Source organism: Giraffa tippelskirchi, chromosome 8 (genome assembly GCF_054371585.1).
Source record: "Giraffa tippelskirchi isolate mGirTip1 chromosome 8, T2T-mGirTip1v1.2.pri, whole genome shotgun sequence".
NCBI classification, from domain to species: domain Eukaryota; kingdom Metazoa; phylum Chordata; class Mammalia; order Artiodactyla; family Giraffidae; genus Giraffa; species Giraffa tippelskirchi.
The window spans coordinates 11,973,511-11,990,205 of NC_137282.1; the positions used below are offsets into that span (position 1 = coordinate 11,973,511).

At 55.7% G+C, this 16,695-nt stretch overlaps 1 protein-coding gene across 1 annotated transcript in view; it reads right to left on the reverse strand.

The window, feature by feature from the left end:
- ADGRA2 (adhesion G protein-coupled receptor A2) overlaps positions 1-10,214 on the reverse strand; it is a 36,460-nt gene extending 26,246 nt beyond the window's left edge. Inside the window, exon 1 of the mRNA XM_081524173.1 lies at positions 9,830-10,214. Coding sequence (XP_081380299.1) covers positions 9,830-10,095 — 266 coding nt within the window. The 5' untranslated portion in view covers positions 10,096-10,214. The remainder of the gene's footprint in view (positions 1-9,829) is intronic.
- Positions 10,215-16,695: the final 6,481 nt, after the last annotated feature.

Sequence of the window (16,695 nt, forward strand, 5' to 3'; positions counted from 1 at the left end):
AAGGATAGAGGAGCCCTCAGTATCTTTATGTCAGGAAGAGGTCTTGAAATACCAGGCAGAAGGGTGAGAAAGGGCATCTGTTTCAGCTTCCCGCACCCCAAGGTCTCTCCAGGGATGACTCCTGCCTGGGTCTTGGAAGGAACACAGACGGGGATGCTGATGAGGGTGGAGTGGCACAGGGAAAGGTCAAGGGTTTGGAAGGACAGAGGAATGGGGGAGCCAGGTTATCACAGGCCAGAGCACCAAGGGGGAAGCCTGGGGACACCGCCAAACTTGAGTGGCGTACGGACCTGTTAAAGGGAGGGGAAAGGTGTTTTATTTCCTGCAAATATATCTGTGGATCCCAGATTGAGAAACACTGATCTTAGGAATGAAAATCTTACACTATGAAAATACCTTCTAAGAAAAAATTATCTCAAGATTATCAGCAAAAGATTTTTGTTTAAAGATCGCGGAATTGAAAACAGAAAATTTAAAAAGTCTCCATCTCCCAAATCCCTGATATTAAAACTCAGGATCCTAACTGGAGAACCCCATCCAGACATGTCTAGAGGTAGTGTTGGGGAGTAGGTACCCCACATTCCCCAGACTCTTCAGCCTTTAGCTTTCACATACCCCAAATTTAACCCAGCGTTGGCCAACAGAAGTACAACACCAGCTGCATATGTAATTCAGAACGTTCTAGCAGCCACACTTTTTAAAAGTTAAAAATTAAGTTAATCTTAATAATAGACTTTACCCCAGTGTATCCAAAATGTTATCATTTCAACATGTAATAAATATGTTATTATGTATTATAAATATATAATTATATGTTATAAATATATAATTATATTATAAATAGAAAACATTACATATATTATACTTATAAATTATAAATACAAAATATAAATTATATACATAACAAGTTATGAATGAGCTATTTTCCTTCCTTTTGTACTGTCTTGGAATCTGGTGTGCATTGTCGTCTTTCAGCACAACTTAATTCAGACCAGCCACATTGCAAGTACTCGGAGGCCACATGGGGCTGGTGACCTTAACCTTCATCCCTGATCTAGTCTTCTTGTAGCCAGCACCACCCCCGCGCCACGAGGAAGTCTGGGCTGCCAGGGAGATCCTGGGGCACCAGGGTGCTGTGTGCGTGTGTGTGTGTGTGTGTGTCTGTGTGTGTGTGTGTCTGTGTGTGTGTGTGTCTGTGGGCGTGTGGCCAGGGAGCAGAGCAAAGGATGGGGCCCAGCGCCCGAGGCAGGTGAGGCTGAGCCTCTGGTCCAAAAGAGCTCCCTCCTGGCTCCCGCCCCCTCTGCACCGGGCTCTGTGGGCCGGGGAGGAGAGGGCACAGTCGCATGGGAGTGGGGTCGGCTGCAGCCCAGTGCAAACTCCCAGCCCGGAGAGTCTTGAAATGAGATTTATTTTTTTTTCTCTTGAGTTCGAGAACATGCTCTCCCAATCCCCCACCCTCTAAGCCCACACACACACACACACACACACACACACACACACACACACACACACACACACACACACACACACACACACACACACACACACACACACACACACACACACACACACACACACACACACACAGCCTCATCCATTAGGAAGCAAAATGTTCCCACCACACTCAGCTCCCATGGGAGGCAAACAGGCAGGGCGGCCCCACGCTTCTGTCCAGAGTCGCAGACATGGTACAGTCTCGACCCCTTCTTCCTAATACCCTCAGCTACCCCGCTCTCCCAGCAGCATTAGCATCAGCAGCCTCCCCAGCCCCAGCACAGGGTGCCCACCAGGTGGGCTTTCTTCCCAACCACGCCACTTGCCTCTCCAGCTGGCCCAGCCCAGCATCCTCAACTTCTTCCTCCCTCCCCCCGCCCCCCGCCCCCCCGCTCCCAATTACCACCCAGGGTCACATTTTCACAGAAAGGGGGGCCAGTCCCTGGAGGCCCCTGTTCTCTACCCCAGCATCTGAAACCCGGCCAAGGAGAGGGGACACACGGCGTCCATTCCAGAACTCTCTCCTCGCTCGGGTCCTATTTTAGGGAAGAGGAGCAAGCAGCGTTACTGCTAGCAAGGCTGAAGAGGCCACAGGAGCGAGTGGCTGGCATCGGCTGGGGCCCTGTGGCCTCCGGGCAGCCGCAAGAATTCGCCAGATCCCTGCCCGAGTCCAAGATGACCCTGTAGGGGTCCTGCAGGCCCCGCTCCGTGGGGCGTGGGGCCAGCACATGCCTGCACTGAAGGGGTCTCACATGTGCGGGAAGAGGCACACATGTCACCCTCCCAGCCCCCACCTGACCCAGCACACACACACACCCATGCCAGGGCCCCACGCTCTCCAGGAATCCTGAGCCTGGTATGCAGGCCACTGCCAGGGTCCTCTGGGCTGGGAGGGCCCCGTCGCCAACACCTGCTGCTGGCACCTTGGCCGTGTCTCTGGGAGACCGTCAGTGCGGGGAGCAGGGTGGTCTGCTTGCTGACGCGAGAAGGGCCCCTGGCTCATAACCATCAATGTGAGACCGTTCTCCTACTTCCCCTAACTCCCCTCCTGTGGGCACAGTACCCAGGGCCTTGGAGCATTTCCAGGCCCACAAGGGCATCTGAAACCTAAAAAAAAAAAATCACTACTGAATATAAATGCTGCAAATGTAAACTAATGAAGGTTTAACTACAGAACTACCAAATGTCGTATTATCGCCAATTAGCAATCATCGTTCAGTTTTATGAAGGATGTGGGTACAGTTTAGCATGACTGATAGGACAATGGGGTCTCCAAATGTTAGACTGCCTCTGGTCCATGGGCCCGGCTCTGACACATACCTTTGCCTAAAGGCTGTGCCCATGTCAACTGAGCCTGACTGCAGGGCACAGAAATGCTGGAGAGGACACACAGCACTCCCAGACCTCCTGCCATCCTTTCCTTGGCTGGAAGACTGTCCGGTCAGCCCTGAACACCTACTGGTTAGGAGGAGACCCAGGTGGGGCCTCTTCTCCCCAGGCTTTAGAGCACCATGTCCTGAGACAGCCTCTGACCTCAGCCTTGAAGCTGAGCTGTCCAGGCAGGGCCTGGGGTCAAGGTCAAGAGGGAAAATTGTCTTGCAATGGCTCCTCCACACAGGGCCTTCCCGTGGTCCTCTTCTCTAACCTGCTCTCTCTGCAAGGGCACTGCATCTTGGCGGTCAGCAGGCAGAAACCAAGAAACTGGGGCTGGGATGGAGAAGGCAAACCTACAAGTGTTCATGGTGGGTAGTTGATATGTCTTGATGGGGATGTGGGAGCCCCCAGCACTGGAATTGAGTCTGCTGTAAGCATTCACTCCTGGGCGTCCACTCACTCATTATTCAATCCTACACGAACACCTACTGTGTGCTGGGCCCTGGGGAACACACCAGCATTGCAAACACTAATGAGAGCTGGTATCTACCATTTCCCACTCAGGGAAGGTGGAAGAAGCTGTGTCAGATAGGGTGGACTATTTGTGTAGCTGTATCCACCCGGTTTCAGGAAGCTGGGAACTTACTCTCAATCACACTTCCTGCAGACACGGTCTAAAATCTCACCACTGGGGACTCAAACTTTTAGGCAAAAAAAAGTGGGTTTTTTAAAAAATACAAATAAACCTGAAAGGATCTGTTATCAGTCTTTTACACCTAAGTATAAATTAGTCCTTTAATCCTTCCACTCCAGAGATTCTCCTTGGGAACTTGGAGGCTCCACTTCTGTCCTGCTTTTTGAGCCTGTATCCAGCCTCCACCGTGAGACTGCAAGGCAGAGACCAGCTCTCTATGGCCTCTTGGCACAGGAGGCCAGACACACAGCACATGCAACTGGCAGACTTGGTGGGTGGGTGGGTGTCTGGTGGGGCAGAGCTGCAGGGGAAGTGGGGGTGGTCCATGAACCCCCAGTTTTCCCATCAGGAGGCAGTTTCCTCTTTGCCTCCACTTCCCCACCAAGTCCTCTGTGCAGTGATATTGCACAGTGGACCCCTAAGCACACGTGTATCAGTGTGGGTAGGCGCCCCTCTTCCTGGCTCACTATCCACGTGGAGGAAGCGGATTGGTTATCTCTCGGCCAGGGAGGACGGCTCTGATTGGTCAGTGTGGGAACAGGAGGTTGACCAGGAGCTGGAGTCAAGGGATCTGGTTGGGAGTTGGGTGACCTTGGGCAGGTCAGTCGCAATTGGGGTGCTTTCTTAGAAGAAGAAGAGTCTGGACTGGATTCTCCCACTCCTTAGTGTGATGGCTTTTCCCACCCTGAGTCTCCTGAAGTCTAGAGTTTCTGCTCCAACACACAGCTCCCAGCAGGCGAAGCGCCCTGGGGGCGGGGGGCGGGGGGCGGGGGGCGGAGCCGGAGGGAGAGAAGCGGGAGGTGGGGGCTCTCGACCTCCTCTTTGCTTTCCAGCTGGGAGACGTCTGGGCCCTCGAGCTCAGGCTGGAACTCCCTCCCGGGCTGCTCCCTCCAGCCGGTTCCCTGCTCCTCCGTGACAGACTGTCCCCTGCCCCTCACCTGGCCCCATCCATCTTCCACACCCCTGTCTCCCCCAGCCGGCCTCTGCCCACTGCCTGGGCTGGGAAAGCGGGGTCCTGGGAGGCTGCCGGGCGTTAGTTACACTCCGCAGTGTCTCTGCTCCCCCACCCCCATCACCCAGTCCTAAAAGCAAAGGAATGTTCTGGAGTTTGGGAAGGATGGGGGCCCCCGGAGAAGAAGGAGGAGGAGGAGGAGGAAAGGGAGGAGGCAGCTTTGTCCTGTCAGTGTCTGAGCTCTAAATAGAACAGAGCGGCTGGGCTGGGGGAATGAAAATAAACAGCCCCTCTGAACAGCCGGGTCTTCGCTGGCAACCGGATTTTCCTTCTGGTTCCCCAGCCCAGGGCCATTTCCCTCCCCTCCCCTCCCCTGCTCTCTGTTTGGGCCCCTGGAGGCCAAGGCTCTACCTCGGGGAGGTGGGGGGGATAGGGGAGTGAGGGAGGTCTCAGTCCAGGCTGTGTGGCCTTGGGGAACTTGCCTCCCCTCTCTGGGCTTTGGGGTTGAAATGATTGCCCGAATGGAAGCATGGAAATCAAGTCAGAGGTGGCTGGAACTTTTTCTCCTTCAGGAAAGAGTTCTTACCCCAATGACTCCCATGTGGCATAAACTTAGGAACACTCGCTCCCTTTAAAAACATGACCCCAAATTTAAGGGTCAATTTATGGTGAGGTTCAAATTACACTGGTTTGCCTGTGCCTTTGGGGGAAATTCTCAGTCTCACCAGGACTAAGAATTGTATCCCAGCCCACCTCCCCAACCCCTAAAGCCCAGCCCAGAGGGGTGAGCGTAGTAGCAAAAACAGACTTCTTGTGGGGTCAGGAGTGGCTGGGTTCTTGCATGGGTTCTGAATAATTCTGTAAATCACCCATTCTGGGTCCTGGCCCCACTCGAGATAAATGGGGGTTGATTTTAGGTCCACTGTCTCGGGTGCAAGAAGGATTCAACCAGCAAAGCACGAGGTCTCTGCTCTCTGCCTAGTGCTTCCGAGATCAGACCCTGGGCCCTGCACCTACGGGTTCCTAACACCTCCAGGAAGGGCTGATGAGTCCTGGAACCTGAGCTCTGGTGGCCTCCAGCAACTCCAGGAGGTGGTTGGGGAGAGTCAGGGAGGCATGTGGATTTCTTCTGGGCCCCTCACTTCAGACAAGCAGGGGGTCCCAGAGCCCTCCTGAGGGCGCTGTGGCCAAGACCTCCTCCTCCACGCCCCCCCCCCAACATCTAGGGGAGAGTGTGCTGGAGTCCCAGGCCTCTTCCCTCCTTTCCTCCCTCCCCCTCCCCCTCCTCTCCCGCACAAAAGCTCTCTGTACACAGCCACTTCCTCTGGCTGCTGTCTCTGAGCCCAGACCTTATGAGAACCATATGGGGGAAAGAGGGTGGAAGGGAAGGGGGTGGGGAGGCCGCGTGGGCCCGCCCCTCCAGCCAGCATCTCTCCCCTCCCCTCAGGGCTCCTTGCAGGCCGTTGGCACACTTTGCCCCCAGCTCCCCCTAACTGGACCCCACAGCTGGGGCGAGGGGCGCTGAAGGGAGGGCACGTGGGGTGGGGGTGGGGGGAGGGCTGGGAAGGGGCCTCCCTCCCCCATGGTGCTCTGAAGACCACCAAACTCACAGCAAAGGGCGCTAGCCACCACCAGGCACATCTGCAGGGCCCAAGCTCCTTCTCTTCTGTGGGGGCAGGCTATGTGGTGGGCAACCCCCCAGACTGAGTGGATGAGGGTTCGTCCACTGTCCTGTGCCTGCCTCCCGTCCCCACCCAGCCTTGGAATGTTCCCAGGTCAAAGGGGCCTGGGTCCTGCTGGGAAGGAACTGGGTTTTCTAAATCAGCCTGTGTGTCCATTGGTTCCCAAGTCCAGCCAGGTGAACACTGACTCTCTCACCTGAAAGGAACATGAGGGGAACCCCCCCGGCTAATCCTGACGCTGGCATCAGTCAGCTAAGCTGTGTGGCTCTGGGCAAGATGTGGCCTTCTCCCCATATGGCCTCAGTTTGCTCAGCTGTCAGATGTCCACGTAGGGGCTGGACCCACTGGTCTCTAAGGCCCTTTTCGGCCCAGGGGGCCCAGAAACTCATGACCCTGCCTGTATCCTCTGAGGGCCTGCTCAGAGGTCCTGGGAGGTCCTCATGGGAGATATCCTTCTAGAGTTATCCATTATCAGTCTCTTCATGGAATCCCTGAATACCCCCACTCCACTCTCCCCATCTCCATAACTCCCAGAGCCCAGAATCAGAGGGCAGGCCCATCAGTTGCGCCCAGGGGTGAGTAGGGGGCTCACAGTGGTCTGTGTCTCTGGCCCCTGCCTGTGATAAGCCACTCCCTCCAAGAGAACTTGCCCTTCAAGGGAGGCCCATAAAGGCTCCTGCTCTGGGCTGGGGGCAGGGGGCCGTGGCGGGGACATGCCCACAGCTGCCCCCTGGACCAGCTGTGAGACTAGGGGGTGGGGTGGGCAGATGGATCAGGAAGAAAGCCAAGAGTTCTACTTTCCTGGAAAACTGCGAATGAAAATCCATGAGAGGAAAGAAGAAAAAAAAAAAGCCAAGGGCCTGCAAAACAGAAGGCGGGACTACAGATAACAGGGTGGGGGCAGAAGGGTTTTCCGTGAGGTGAGCGGCTCTGTTGACAGGGTTGCCCCTGATCAGCCTGGAGGCTGGCTGCAGACGGGCACCTTATCTAGCACTTTCTCTGCCTGGAGAGCCTGCCAGGCTTCCCAAGGTGGAGGCCTGACTTTCCCCCTGCCCGCCCAGCACCCACATGGGAAGGGCGGTGGGTGGAGGGGACTGAGAGCTGGCGGCCCATTCTGCAGGAAAACGGGAGGAGAGAGGGGAAAGCTATAATGCAAAGGCTACTAGCCCGAGTCCATTGTTTGCCCTAGGTCATGGGCAGAAAGGGGAAAAGAGAAATTTGGGGGGGAAAAATAATAAAGGAGGGAGGCATTTGGGAGGGTGTGAAGGTTTCCGTGCTCTTTGCCTCCCTTTGCTGCCAGACTGGAGTGGCTGAAGCCCCTTCCTAGCCCTTTTTCCCTCAAGATGCATGCTGGCTAGGGATGGGTTTACTGAGGGGACTGAGTCCCAGAAGAGAATCCGTGCCCAGCTTCTGCTGAAGGAGAATGTGGGCTCTTTTCCTTTAGAAGTCAGCTTGGGGGACGGGTTGCAGTCTGGATCCAGATTAGGTGGAGTCCGTGGGGTGGTCTCTGAAGCAAATGTCTGTGGCTGGTCCCAGTCTCACCCCAGGGTGGGCTGACGGGCCAGCGGGCTCTCAGGGGCTGCTCCAGCTTGGCCTGCCCTGTCCATTGTCCCTGCGGAGATGTCTAGCCAGGCTGAGGGGTGGGGGGCTGTTCTTTGGAACGTATCCTAAGCCAGGTAGATCAGTGGCCTGGGACAAAAGGGGGCGGCCCTTCCTCTGGGGATGTTTAAGGATGGGAAGGTGAGCTAGGGGCCCTGTTGGCTGCCACTCTGTCCCCAGATCTTTTCACCCAGCATCTCTCTTGCTGAGAATGTACCTTCTCACCCCACTCTGTCTCCTTGGAGTGGCATCCATGGGAATTAGCCGTGGCTGGAAAGCATTAGTTGCCAAATCATTCTAAGATGTACTACAAAACCACGTTTAATGTTTTTCCCCTTCTTTCTGCCGTCAGTACGTTCAGTTCAGTTCAGTTCAGTCGTTAGGATGCCCTAATCTCAGCACATGTGTGTGAGCAGGGCTGAAAGATCCAGGGCACACACACACACACACACCCCTTTAGGAGCTCACTTCTCATCGCCCAGCGGGGAATCATACAGACACTGGCACAACCATTCCACACAGCAAGCATTTTTCTCCTCCAGAACTGAGTGGGCTGGGGAATGCCCAGGCCTGTCTGGACACTTCCACACCAGTGGACTCTCAGGGGGACAGGAATCAGCTGCCACAGCTGTCTTCCCAGGCCATGGCCCCATCCCCTGAGTGGCGGGAACCCGGTAGAGAGCAGAGAGACGCGGCTTCCACCCTGCTAACACACTCAGGCACACACCCACTCCAGGCTGGGGAGAATGCAGGCCAGGCGGCCAACGTCAGAGGCTGACCAGTCGTGTCCTGTCAGGAAGCGCACAGCCTCTGAACTCACCCAACCAGAGTCGTTACTGTATTGTTCTGGACACAATCGGATAGACCCTGAGCCAGCTCCAACTCCGGGGCAAGGGGTGGTGGGGAAACGGTCGCCACCGGGGTCAGGAGGACAGGGAAGGGGAAGCGGCTTGGAGGCTGGATCTAGGACAGGACAGGAAGGGGCCGCTGCCGGGGCCGGAGCCCCCACTCCACGGCATGCGTGGAGCTCCGAGCACGTGGTCCGCGCAGGAAATCGCTGCGGTGGGGAGCGGTCGCTAATTCTCCTGCGGGTTGCCAGGATCTCGGACCACCACCGGGGAGGCTGGGGGTCGGGTTGTGGCGCAGCGGGCAGAGCCGGTTGCCAATGAGGGCTTAATAAGGCCCGGGCTGAGAAGGGAAACGGGATGACGGAGGGAGGTTGGGAGGCAGCCTCCTTCCCCTCCGCCGGGTTTCTTTCTCTGCAATCTTTGCGCGAAGAAGTCAATCGAGAAACGGCCAAAGTTCGTCTTCACATACGAGGAGGGAGAGAGGAGGAAGGGATGCAGGACTAGGAGCACAGGTCAATTCACAGATGCGCGCGGCGGGACAGGGGCCCAAGAGGAATCGGGACGCCGGGGGGTCTCGTTCACATCAGAAGCTCCTGCACCCCAAGGATAGACAATTTTCCGAACCGACCCTTCTGCCTGAGCTAGAGAGACTGGCTGCAAGCGGGGCTGGCAGGCTCCGGGGTCGGATGGGGCGCCCCCCTCCGGAGGATCCAGGCTCGCGGGGTGAACCCGGTAAACTCCCCCAGTGCGGCCAAGGACGTGTCCGCGGAGGTGACGACCACAGGCACCTACTGGGCCGCGGGCGTCGATCTCCGCTGAGCCTTGCTCCCATCCCACCCACCTCAGGTCTCCGAAGTCCGCAACACCAGTCCCGGCTAGAAAGCCAAGGGGTTTGGGCGTCCCGCCAGCGCGCGTTCCACTTCACCTGTGCAGGTGAGTGGGCGCCCCGCGGTGCCTCTCTTTGGGGCGCATCCGCCCCCAGTGCTCCTTCCTCCCTCCTTCCACGCCTGGAGCCCTAATCTTTCCCCTGTTTCTCCCAAGCCTCCCTTCTCGGCTTCTGGACTCAGGCCTGAAGTCGCTGAAGTGGTGGCATCGTCTCTGTCCCCCACTCCCCAACCCTCCCGTCTGGTCTCCTGTCGTGCTCTCGTCGGGACTGGGGCCCGGCCGGGCCGAGTAGGATACTCACAGGGTAACGGTGCTGTTCGGCAGAAGGCCGGGATCGGGAGGCTCCGGGAGGTCCCCGCCGCCGCACACCACCCTCCTGCGCGCCGGGTTGGGGGCGCCGCCGCTGAGCCCCTTGGGCCGCTCCCCCGAGCACTTGCAGCTGCGGATGGGCACCGGGCAGCCGGGCGCGCCCCGAGTCTCAGGCGTCAAAAGCAGCAACCAGGGCAGCAGCAGCGGCAGCAGGAGGCGCGCGGGCGCCCCCCGCATCCTGCGTCCCGCGGCGCCCATCAGCCCATCGCCCCGCGGGGACCCACAGCGCCAGGGCCCGTCTGCGCGCCGGCCGGAGAGATCCGGGCGGGCGGGAGGCGTGCTCAGCAGGGGCCCGGGGCGCCCGAGGGCGGGGCGGGGGGCCCTGGGCGGAGGCTAGCCCCGGGGTCCCCGCCGCTGCGCCCCGGGGGCATGTCCGGCGAGCGCCCCGGCGGGGAGGACGCGGGCGCGGCTGTCAGCGCGGCGCGGGCGGCCCCCGGCGGCGTGGCCCGACTCTTGGCGCCGTGTGCCCGGGCCGGGAGAGGCCGGGCCCCTCCGCGTCTCCTGCTCGCTCTGCGCGGGGCTGGGACCTAGCGGATCGCGCCGGGCTCCTGCCGCCGCCGCCGCCGCCGCCGCCGCCGCCGCTCCGTGCCATGGATGGAGGCAGCTCGGCGCGGCGCCGCTGCCGCCGCCTCCAACCCCCGCCCGCCCTCGGGCGCCCTCCCCTCACCAGCTCGTCCGTCCGCGAGGCCCTAGCGCCTCCCGACGCGCGGCCAGGCCGCTGCCCTCCTTCAAGTCGCAGCCGGCCCGCCGGCGGGAGGCCCTGCGCGTCCCCCGCGCCCGCCCTGACCCTGGACGTCTCCCGGCCGCCCTTCTCCCCCGAGCCGAGATTCTTCCTTTCCACAACCCCAGCCAACCGCTAGCACTTCCCACGAAATCCTGGCTCACTCTTGCCCGTCCAGCCTGCACCCCGATGCTTCTGGGGCTTTCATCGACCTATGGGCTTGACCAGAGATGTCCCTGGGTGGGAATGAACTTTGTTCCCCGCTCCGGAGTTGCTGAGGCTCGGCTTCCCCTGACCCCCTGACCCGATGGGCCAGGCTGGAAGCCCAGCGCTCACTCTCGCAGCCCTGCTCCAGTCAGTGCAGGATATATACCAGCCCGAGATGAAGGAGGCTCTCGGACCCTCCGGGTGACCTCGCCCAGCGGGGGTTGCATGTCACTCAGCCCAGGAGGGGTCAAAGGCCGAGGCAGGTTAGATCTAGGAGCCTACCTTTTCCACATCCCTGTGCGTGTGCACGTGTGCGTGTGTGTGTGTGTGTGTGTGTGTGTGTGTGTGAGGGTGGGTTGGTGGGTGGGAATGAGCAGAACTGAGAAGGCAAAAGCAGGGATTCCCACTGGCTGTGGGAAGAGCACTCAGTGCGTCAGGAGGGCCCGGCCAGGGCGGCTATGACTAAGGACACAGTCCCTAACATCCTGGGGTGTCAAATCTCTGCAGTCCAAAGGGGCCCTCCGGCCCCCTGGTTTGTGACTGCAAGTTGTGGCCTGCCAATGAGTGAGTGGGCGGGGGCCACTCCAGCGGCGGTGAAAATTCTCAGTGGGTCTTAGATGGGCTGTAATGCAGGCTAGGAACCTGCCTGGGGACCGAGGGCAGAGGGAAGTGTGGCCCAGTGTGCCTAGTTCCTCAGTTTCCCCATGAAGGTGGCCTTTTCTGCCACTTAATAGCACCTTTGCTCTGGAGACGCAGAATGCCGGGGGTTGGGGGACCCCTGAGGCGAGCCCCCTTTCCCCCTCCTCCGTTGGGCCACCAAAATGGTCCCTCTGATGACCACCGCCTTCTTCAGTGCCATGGGTGTGTGTGGCACCTTTTCCAGCACGGTGGCCTTTCAGCGAGGTTGCCCCCACCCACCCCCTTTCCTGGGAGGGGTTTCTTTCCCTTGTGTGGGCCGCAGACGCTGAGCCCAGACACGGGCTTCTTCTGGCTCCACAAGCCTCTCCCAGTTGCAGACTCTGGTTCCTTCAACTTCCAAAGATAAATAAATAGTGATTGCAAATGGAGGAAGGGAGAAGGGGACGGCCCCCCTCCCCCCAGCAGGATCCCTCCTCAGGGCAGGCGCAGGGGCCAGGCCTGCATTCCTAGGAAGGGTCGTCACAGAGCCACGGCCCACAGGCAGGTCTGCCACCCGGCCCTCCTGTTCCCAGGCCAGGGAACTTCTCAGAGACGAGAGCAGGGGAGGCCTCGGTCCTGGGTCACACAGCTCTCCTGTCATTTCTTTTTTTTTTTTGCTCAGCGGAGACACTCTTAAGTCCAGAAAGGAATTCCACTGCAACAGCCGCTCTCTGAGGTTGAATCGAGGCCAAATGACATTTAATGAAGCAGTGATTCCTCACAGGTGGGCATGAGGTACAGGGTGGAAACATTTACAAAACGCTGTCCTGTCCTGCTGGTCATCCCTTTTGATCTCTCTTCCCATCCAGAAAGGTGATGGATGAGCGGTAAAGAGACGGGGCTGGGGACTTATCCTCCGCTTCCCTTTTTTTGCACGCTCTTTTCTCTGAGCCACTCAAAGCTTTTCCCATGAAAAACCTTGCTGGTTATCTGTTATCAGAGATACAGGCTGGAATGAATGAGTTGCCTGCATGTATTGAAGTTTGTTTGGGATAGAAAGATGACTCAAGCTGAGTTCCCACCCTCATGACATCTGGTTAGGAAGCTGGGCCCTGGCCCTGATCGCGTGGGATAACTTCTTCATTGAACTAGGGATAAGGTAATACAGGATAGAACTAGGGATAAGGTGATACAGGGAGGAGGCTAAATTAATCCTGCCTGAAACAAAATGGCGGGGGGGGGGCGGCCAAAAATTTTAGTGCAATCTAGGGCAGAAATGTAACTCACCCAAACTTACTAGATCATTGTTGTCCCCTTAAGGGCCCTGGGACTCACACACTCTAAGCCCTCTCTAAAGAAGATTTCCTCGGGACTTCCTGGCTTGATCCCTGGTAGGGGAACTAGGATCCAACGTGCTTCGGAGCAACTAAGTCTGAGTGCTGCAAATAGAGAGTCCGTGAGGCGCCACAAAGATTCTGTGTGCTGCCACGAAGACCCGGCTCAACCAAATAAACAAATAGAGGAAAAAATGTCCAAAAAAAAAAAAAGGCGAAGTTTGCCTTTACTGGGTGCTAGCTGCTGGCTAGCCTCTCTCGTGCCTCCAGCCGCAATGCTGATCCATTCCCCTTTGTCAGGCAGTGGCTGGGGGGCTCTTCTCCCACGATTGACCAGACCCTCCACTGGGGGCAGCTGAGAGTGGAAGATGGGGAGTCGTGATCCGTGTCCCCTTCTTCCAAGCCCAGAGCAGACCAGAGCTAGCACAGGGCAGCCAGCGTTTACTAAGGGCTTGTTACGTGCCGGGCACTTGTGACTACATTTTACGAGAATTAGCTCATTTTGTCCTCATACCAGGGTGAGGATGGCTGTTTTAATGGATAAAAGGGGAAGAGGCACCCTGAATAGTAAACTTGCCCAAGGATACACAGCCCGGAAGTGATGGAAATCAGGATTTTAAAATATAAACGTATTTATCTATTTATTTTGGCTGTGCTGGGTCTTCATTGCCACGTGGGCTTTTCTCTAGTCGTGGCAGATGGGGACCACTCTCTAGTTGTGATGCTTGGGCTTCTCACTGCTGTGGCTTCTCTTGTGGTGGAGCACGGGCTTTCGGCGCTTCAGTAGTTACGTTTCCAAGGCTGTAGAGCATGGGTTCAGTAGTTGTGGCACAGGGGTTTAGTTGCTCCACGGTATGTGGAATCTTCCCAGACCAGGGATCAAATCCATGCCCCCTGCATTGGCAGGTGGATTCTTAACCACTGGACCACCAGGGAAGGCCCAGAGTCCAGTTTTAACCACTGAGCTTTATAATTTCTGGGGTAGGAGGGTGCTCTTAGGAATCACCCCAATAAATCCCCTCACTTCCGCTTGAGGTTGTCTCATTTTGATTTTCTGGCCCTCTCTGAGCTGAACCTTTACAGACATCCACCCTCCAAACCGTAACTAGTGGTGGAACGGGGACCCCCAGTCCTTATTCTTCTAGCAGAGTCAAGGGAGGCAGAAACTTTCCCGAGGAGCTCCTCACCTTGGCTAGAAGAGAAGAGTCTCCAAAAACTATGAGAGAGACTTCCCTGGTGGTCCAGTGGTTGAGACTCTGAGTTGCCCATGCAGGGGAACTTGGGTTTGATCCCTGGTCAGGGAACCAAGATCCCACATGCCTTGCAGCCCGTCCAAAAGATAAAAGTATATAAATTTTAAAAAATAAAATAAAGGCTATGAGAGATTATAAACACATATAGAATCAGAGTTCAGAGTATCCAGCACCTCCCAGTTCCAGGCCCTGGTCTCTTCTCCCAGTTGTCAGAGGCTCCACCTGGGATGTCTGAATTTAACTGTTAGTTTTTCCAGTTCCCTCTGTACTTTCTCATGCCAGAGGCAGGATCCTAACACAGACCCAGGATAACAGTGGATAAGGTCATGGCCCATAACTGGATTGATAATGCCAGCATGACTTTTCTCCAGGGCTCCATTAGTTTAGAAAGATATGGAGGCTCAGAGCCTGTGAACACCATCCCATTATCCCACCTCCCTGCCAGGAAGGCTCTCTGGGGTGGTCCTCTGAGCTCTGTCCTCTCTTCCCTGTCCTGAACTTCCCCGTGGGGACTCTGTTAAGCCACCCGTCCTGTTGGAACTGTGACATTGAGGGTTCATGGCAGAGTGCTCATGCCTCAACCAGAAGGAATGAATAGGAACTGTGGGAAGCTACCCAGATAAGTATTTGGACCTCTAATGAGTTCCCTTCAGAGATCAGAAATCACCCCCTACGAGGTACCTGTGTATACTTTAGACCCTCCCACAGGAGGAACTCATAATCTCTGTCTCTGTGAAAATCTGACTCACCCTTTAAGTGAAATGATGGATGACTTTCTGCACTATGATTGTCATGCTTAAGAGTATGAGACTCTGAAGCTGGATGCAAATCCCAGGCTCTCCATTTTATTGATCTTTTGACCTTGGGCAACTCACTTAATCTGCCTTGGCCTCGGTTTTCTCATCTGTGCAATGGGGTGAAAAAATATTTACTTCAGAGGGCTGTGTTGATGATGTCAGTTACTTGTCAAAGGTGCCTCTGTGATATACTATAAAAATAGATTTGGTCTTTAAAAAAAATTAATGAATGAATTTTATTTTCTTGGCTGTGCTGGGTCTTTGTTGCTGAGTGTGGGCTTTCTCTAGGTGCAGGGGTCTACTCTCTAGTTCTGGTGCACGGGCTTCTCATTGCACTGGCTTCTCTTGATGCAGAGCGTAGGCTCTAGAGTGTGGGCTCAGCGGTTGTGGCTCGTGGGCTCTGTTGCTCCAGGGCATGTGGGATCTTCCCAGACCAGCGATGGAACCCGTGTCCCCTGCATTGGCAGGTGGATTCTTAACCACTGGGCCACCAGGGAAGTACTGTATTTGGTCTTCATCCCCACCCATTCCTGACCCCCAGCTCCTAAAACCCTTGGCATTTCCTGTGGGACAGGAGTATCTTCTGTTATTCCTCTGGGCACAACTGAGTTTATGCTAATGAGGGTTGTACTCTTAGCCTCAGGATGGGGGCTGGTCACCTGAAAGACCAAGTGATCCCAGGGTTGACAGTCTCAGCCCCACCCACTGGCCTCTGGGAATGGGATGGGGGAGCCTGGACGTTGAACTTTATAAGATGTCTTGAACAATAACATTTAGAGAGCTTCTGGGTTGGTGAACAGTCACGGTAGTGTGAGGGAGCCCACCCAGGATGGGCACGGAAGCTCCATGCCCCCCCCCGCCCACACGTTGCCCTACGAATTGCTTCCACTTGGCTGGAAGTGGAAGCAATGAGTTGTATCCTTTTTTAATATATAATTACATTTATTTATTTTTAATTGAAGGATAATTGCTCTACAATATTGTGTTGGTTTCTGCCATACATCAACATGAATCAGTCGTGGGTACGCTTGTGAGTGGCATCCTTTATAATAGACCAGCAAATGTGAATAAAGTGTTTTCTTGAGTTCCATGAGCTGTTCTAGCAAACTATAGAACTCCAAGAGGGGGTCATGGGAATCTCTGATTTATAGTCAGTCGGTCAGAAGTATGAGCGACCCAGGACATCTGAAGTAGAGGTAGTCTTGGGGAACTGTGCCCTTAGCTTGTGTGGTCTGTGTGAAGTAGTCAGTGTGAAAGTTGAATGAAATTACAGGACTCTCAGTAGGGGTTGGAGAATTGGAGGGTTGACTGGAGTCAGAAAACACCCCAGGGACTTCCCTGGTGGTCCAGTGGCTAAGACTCCGCACTCCCAGTGCAGGGGACCTGGGTTCAAGCCTTGGTCAGGGAACCAGATCCCATAGGCCTCAATTAAGAGTTTGCATGCCGTTAACTAAAGATTCCATGTGCCACAAGGAAGGTTGAAGATCTCATGTGCCGCAACTAAGACCCAGTGTAGCCAAATAAATAAAAGTAAATTAAAAACAAAACAAAACACCCCAGCCTGACACACTCACATGCTCAGTCAATGTTAATAGGGCCTGCTGCTGTGTTTTTTATTGGAACCTGCTTAGTTTTGCCCTGTTATAGTTCACTGTTTACCTATTTGACTCTTCCACTAGAACGGAAGGTCGCAGAAGAGGCTATTTTTTTCCTTAATTCTATGATTTCCAGCCTGTTTTAGTGGTTATCAGTAGTAGGGAGAGGGAAGGGAGGAGGGTCAACATAGGGGTAGAAGACTAAGAGGCACAAACTATTACATGTAAAAGAAACTCCAAGGATATATTATACAACATAGGGAATATAGCCAA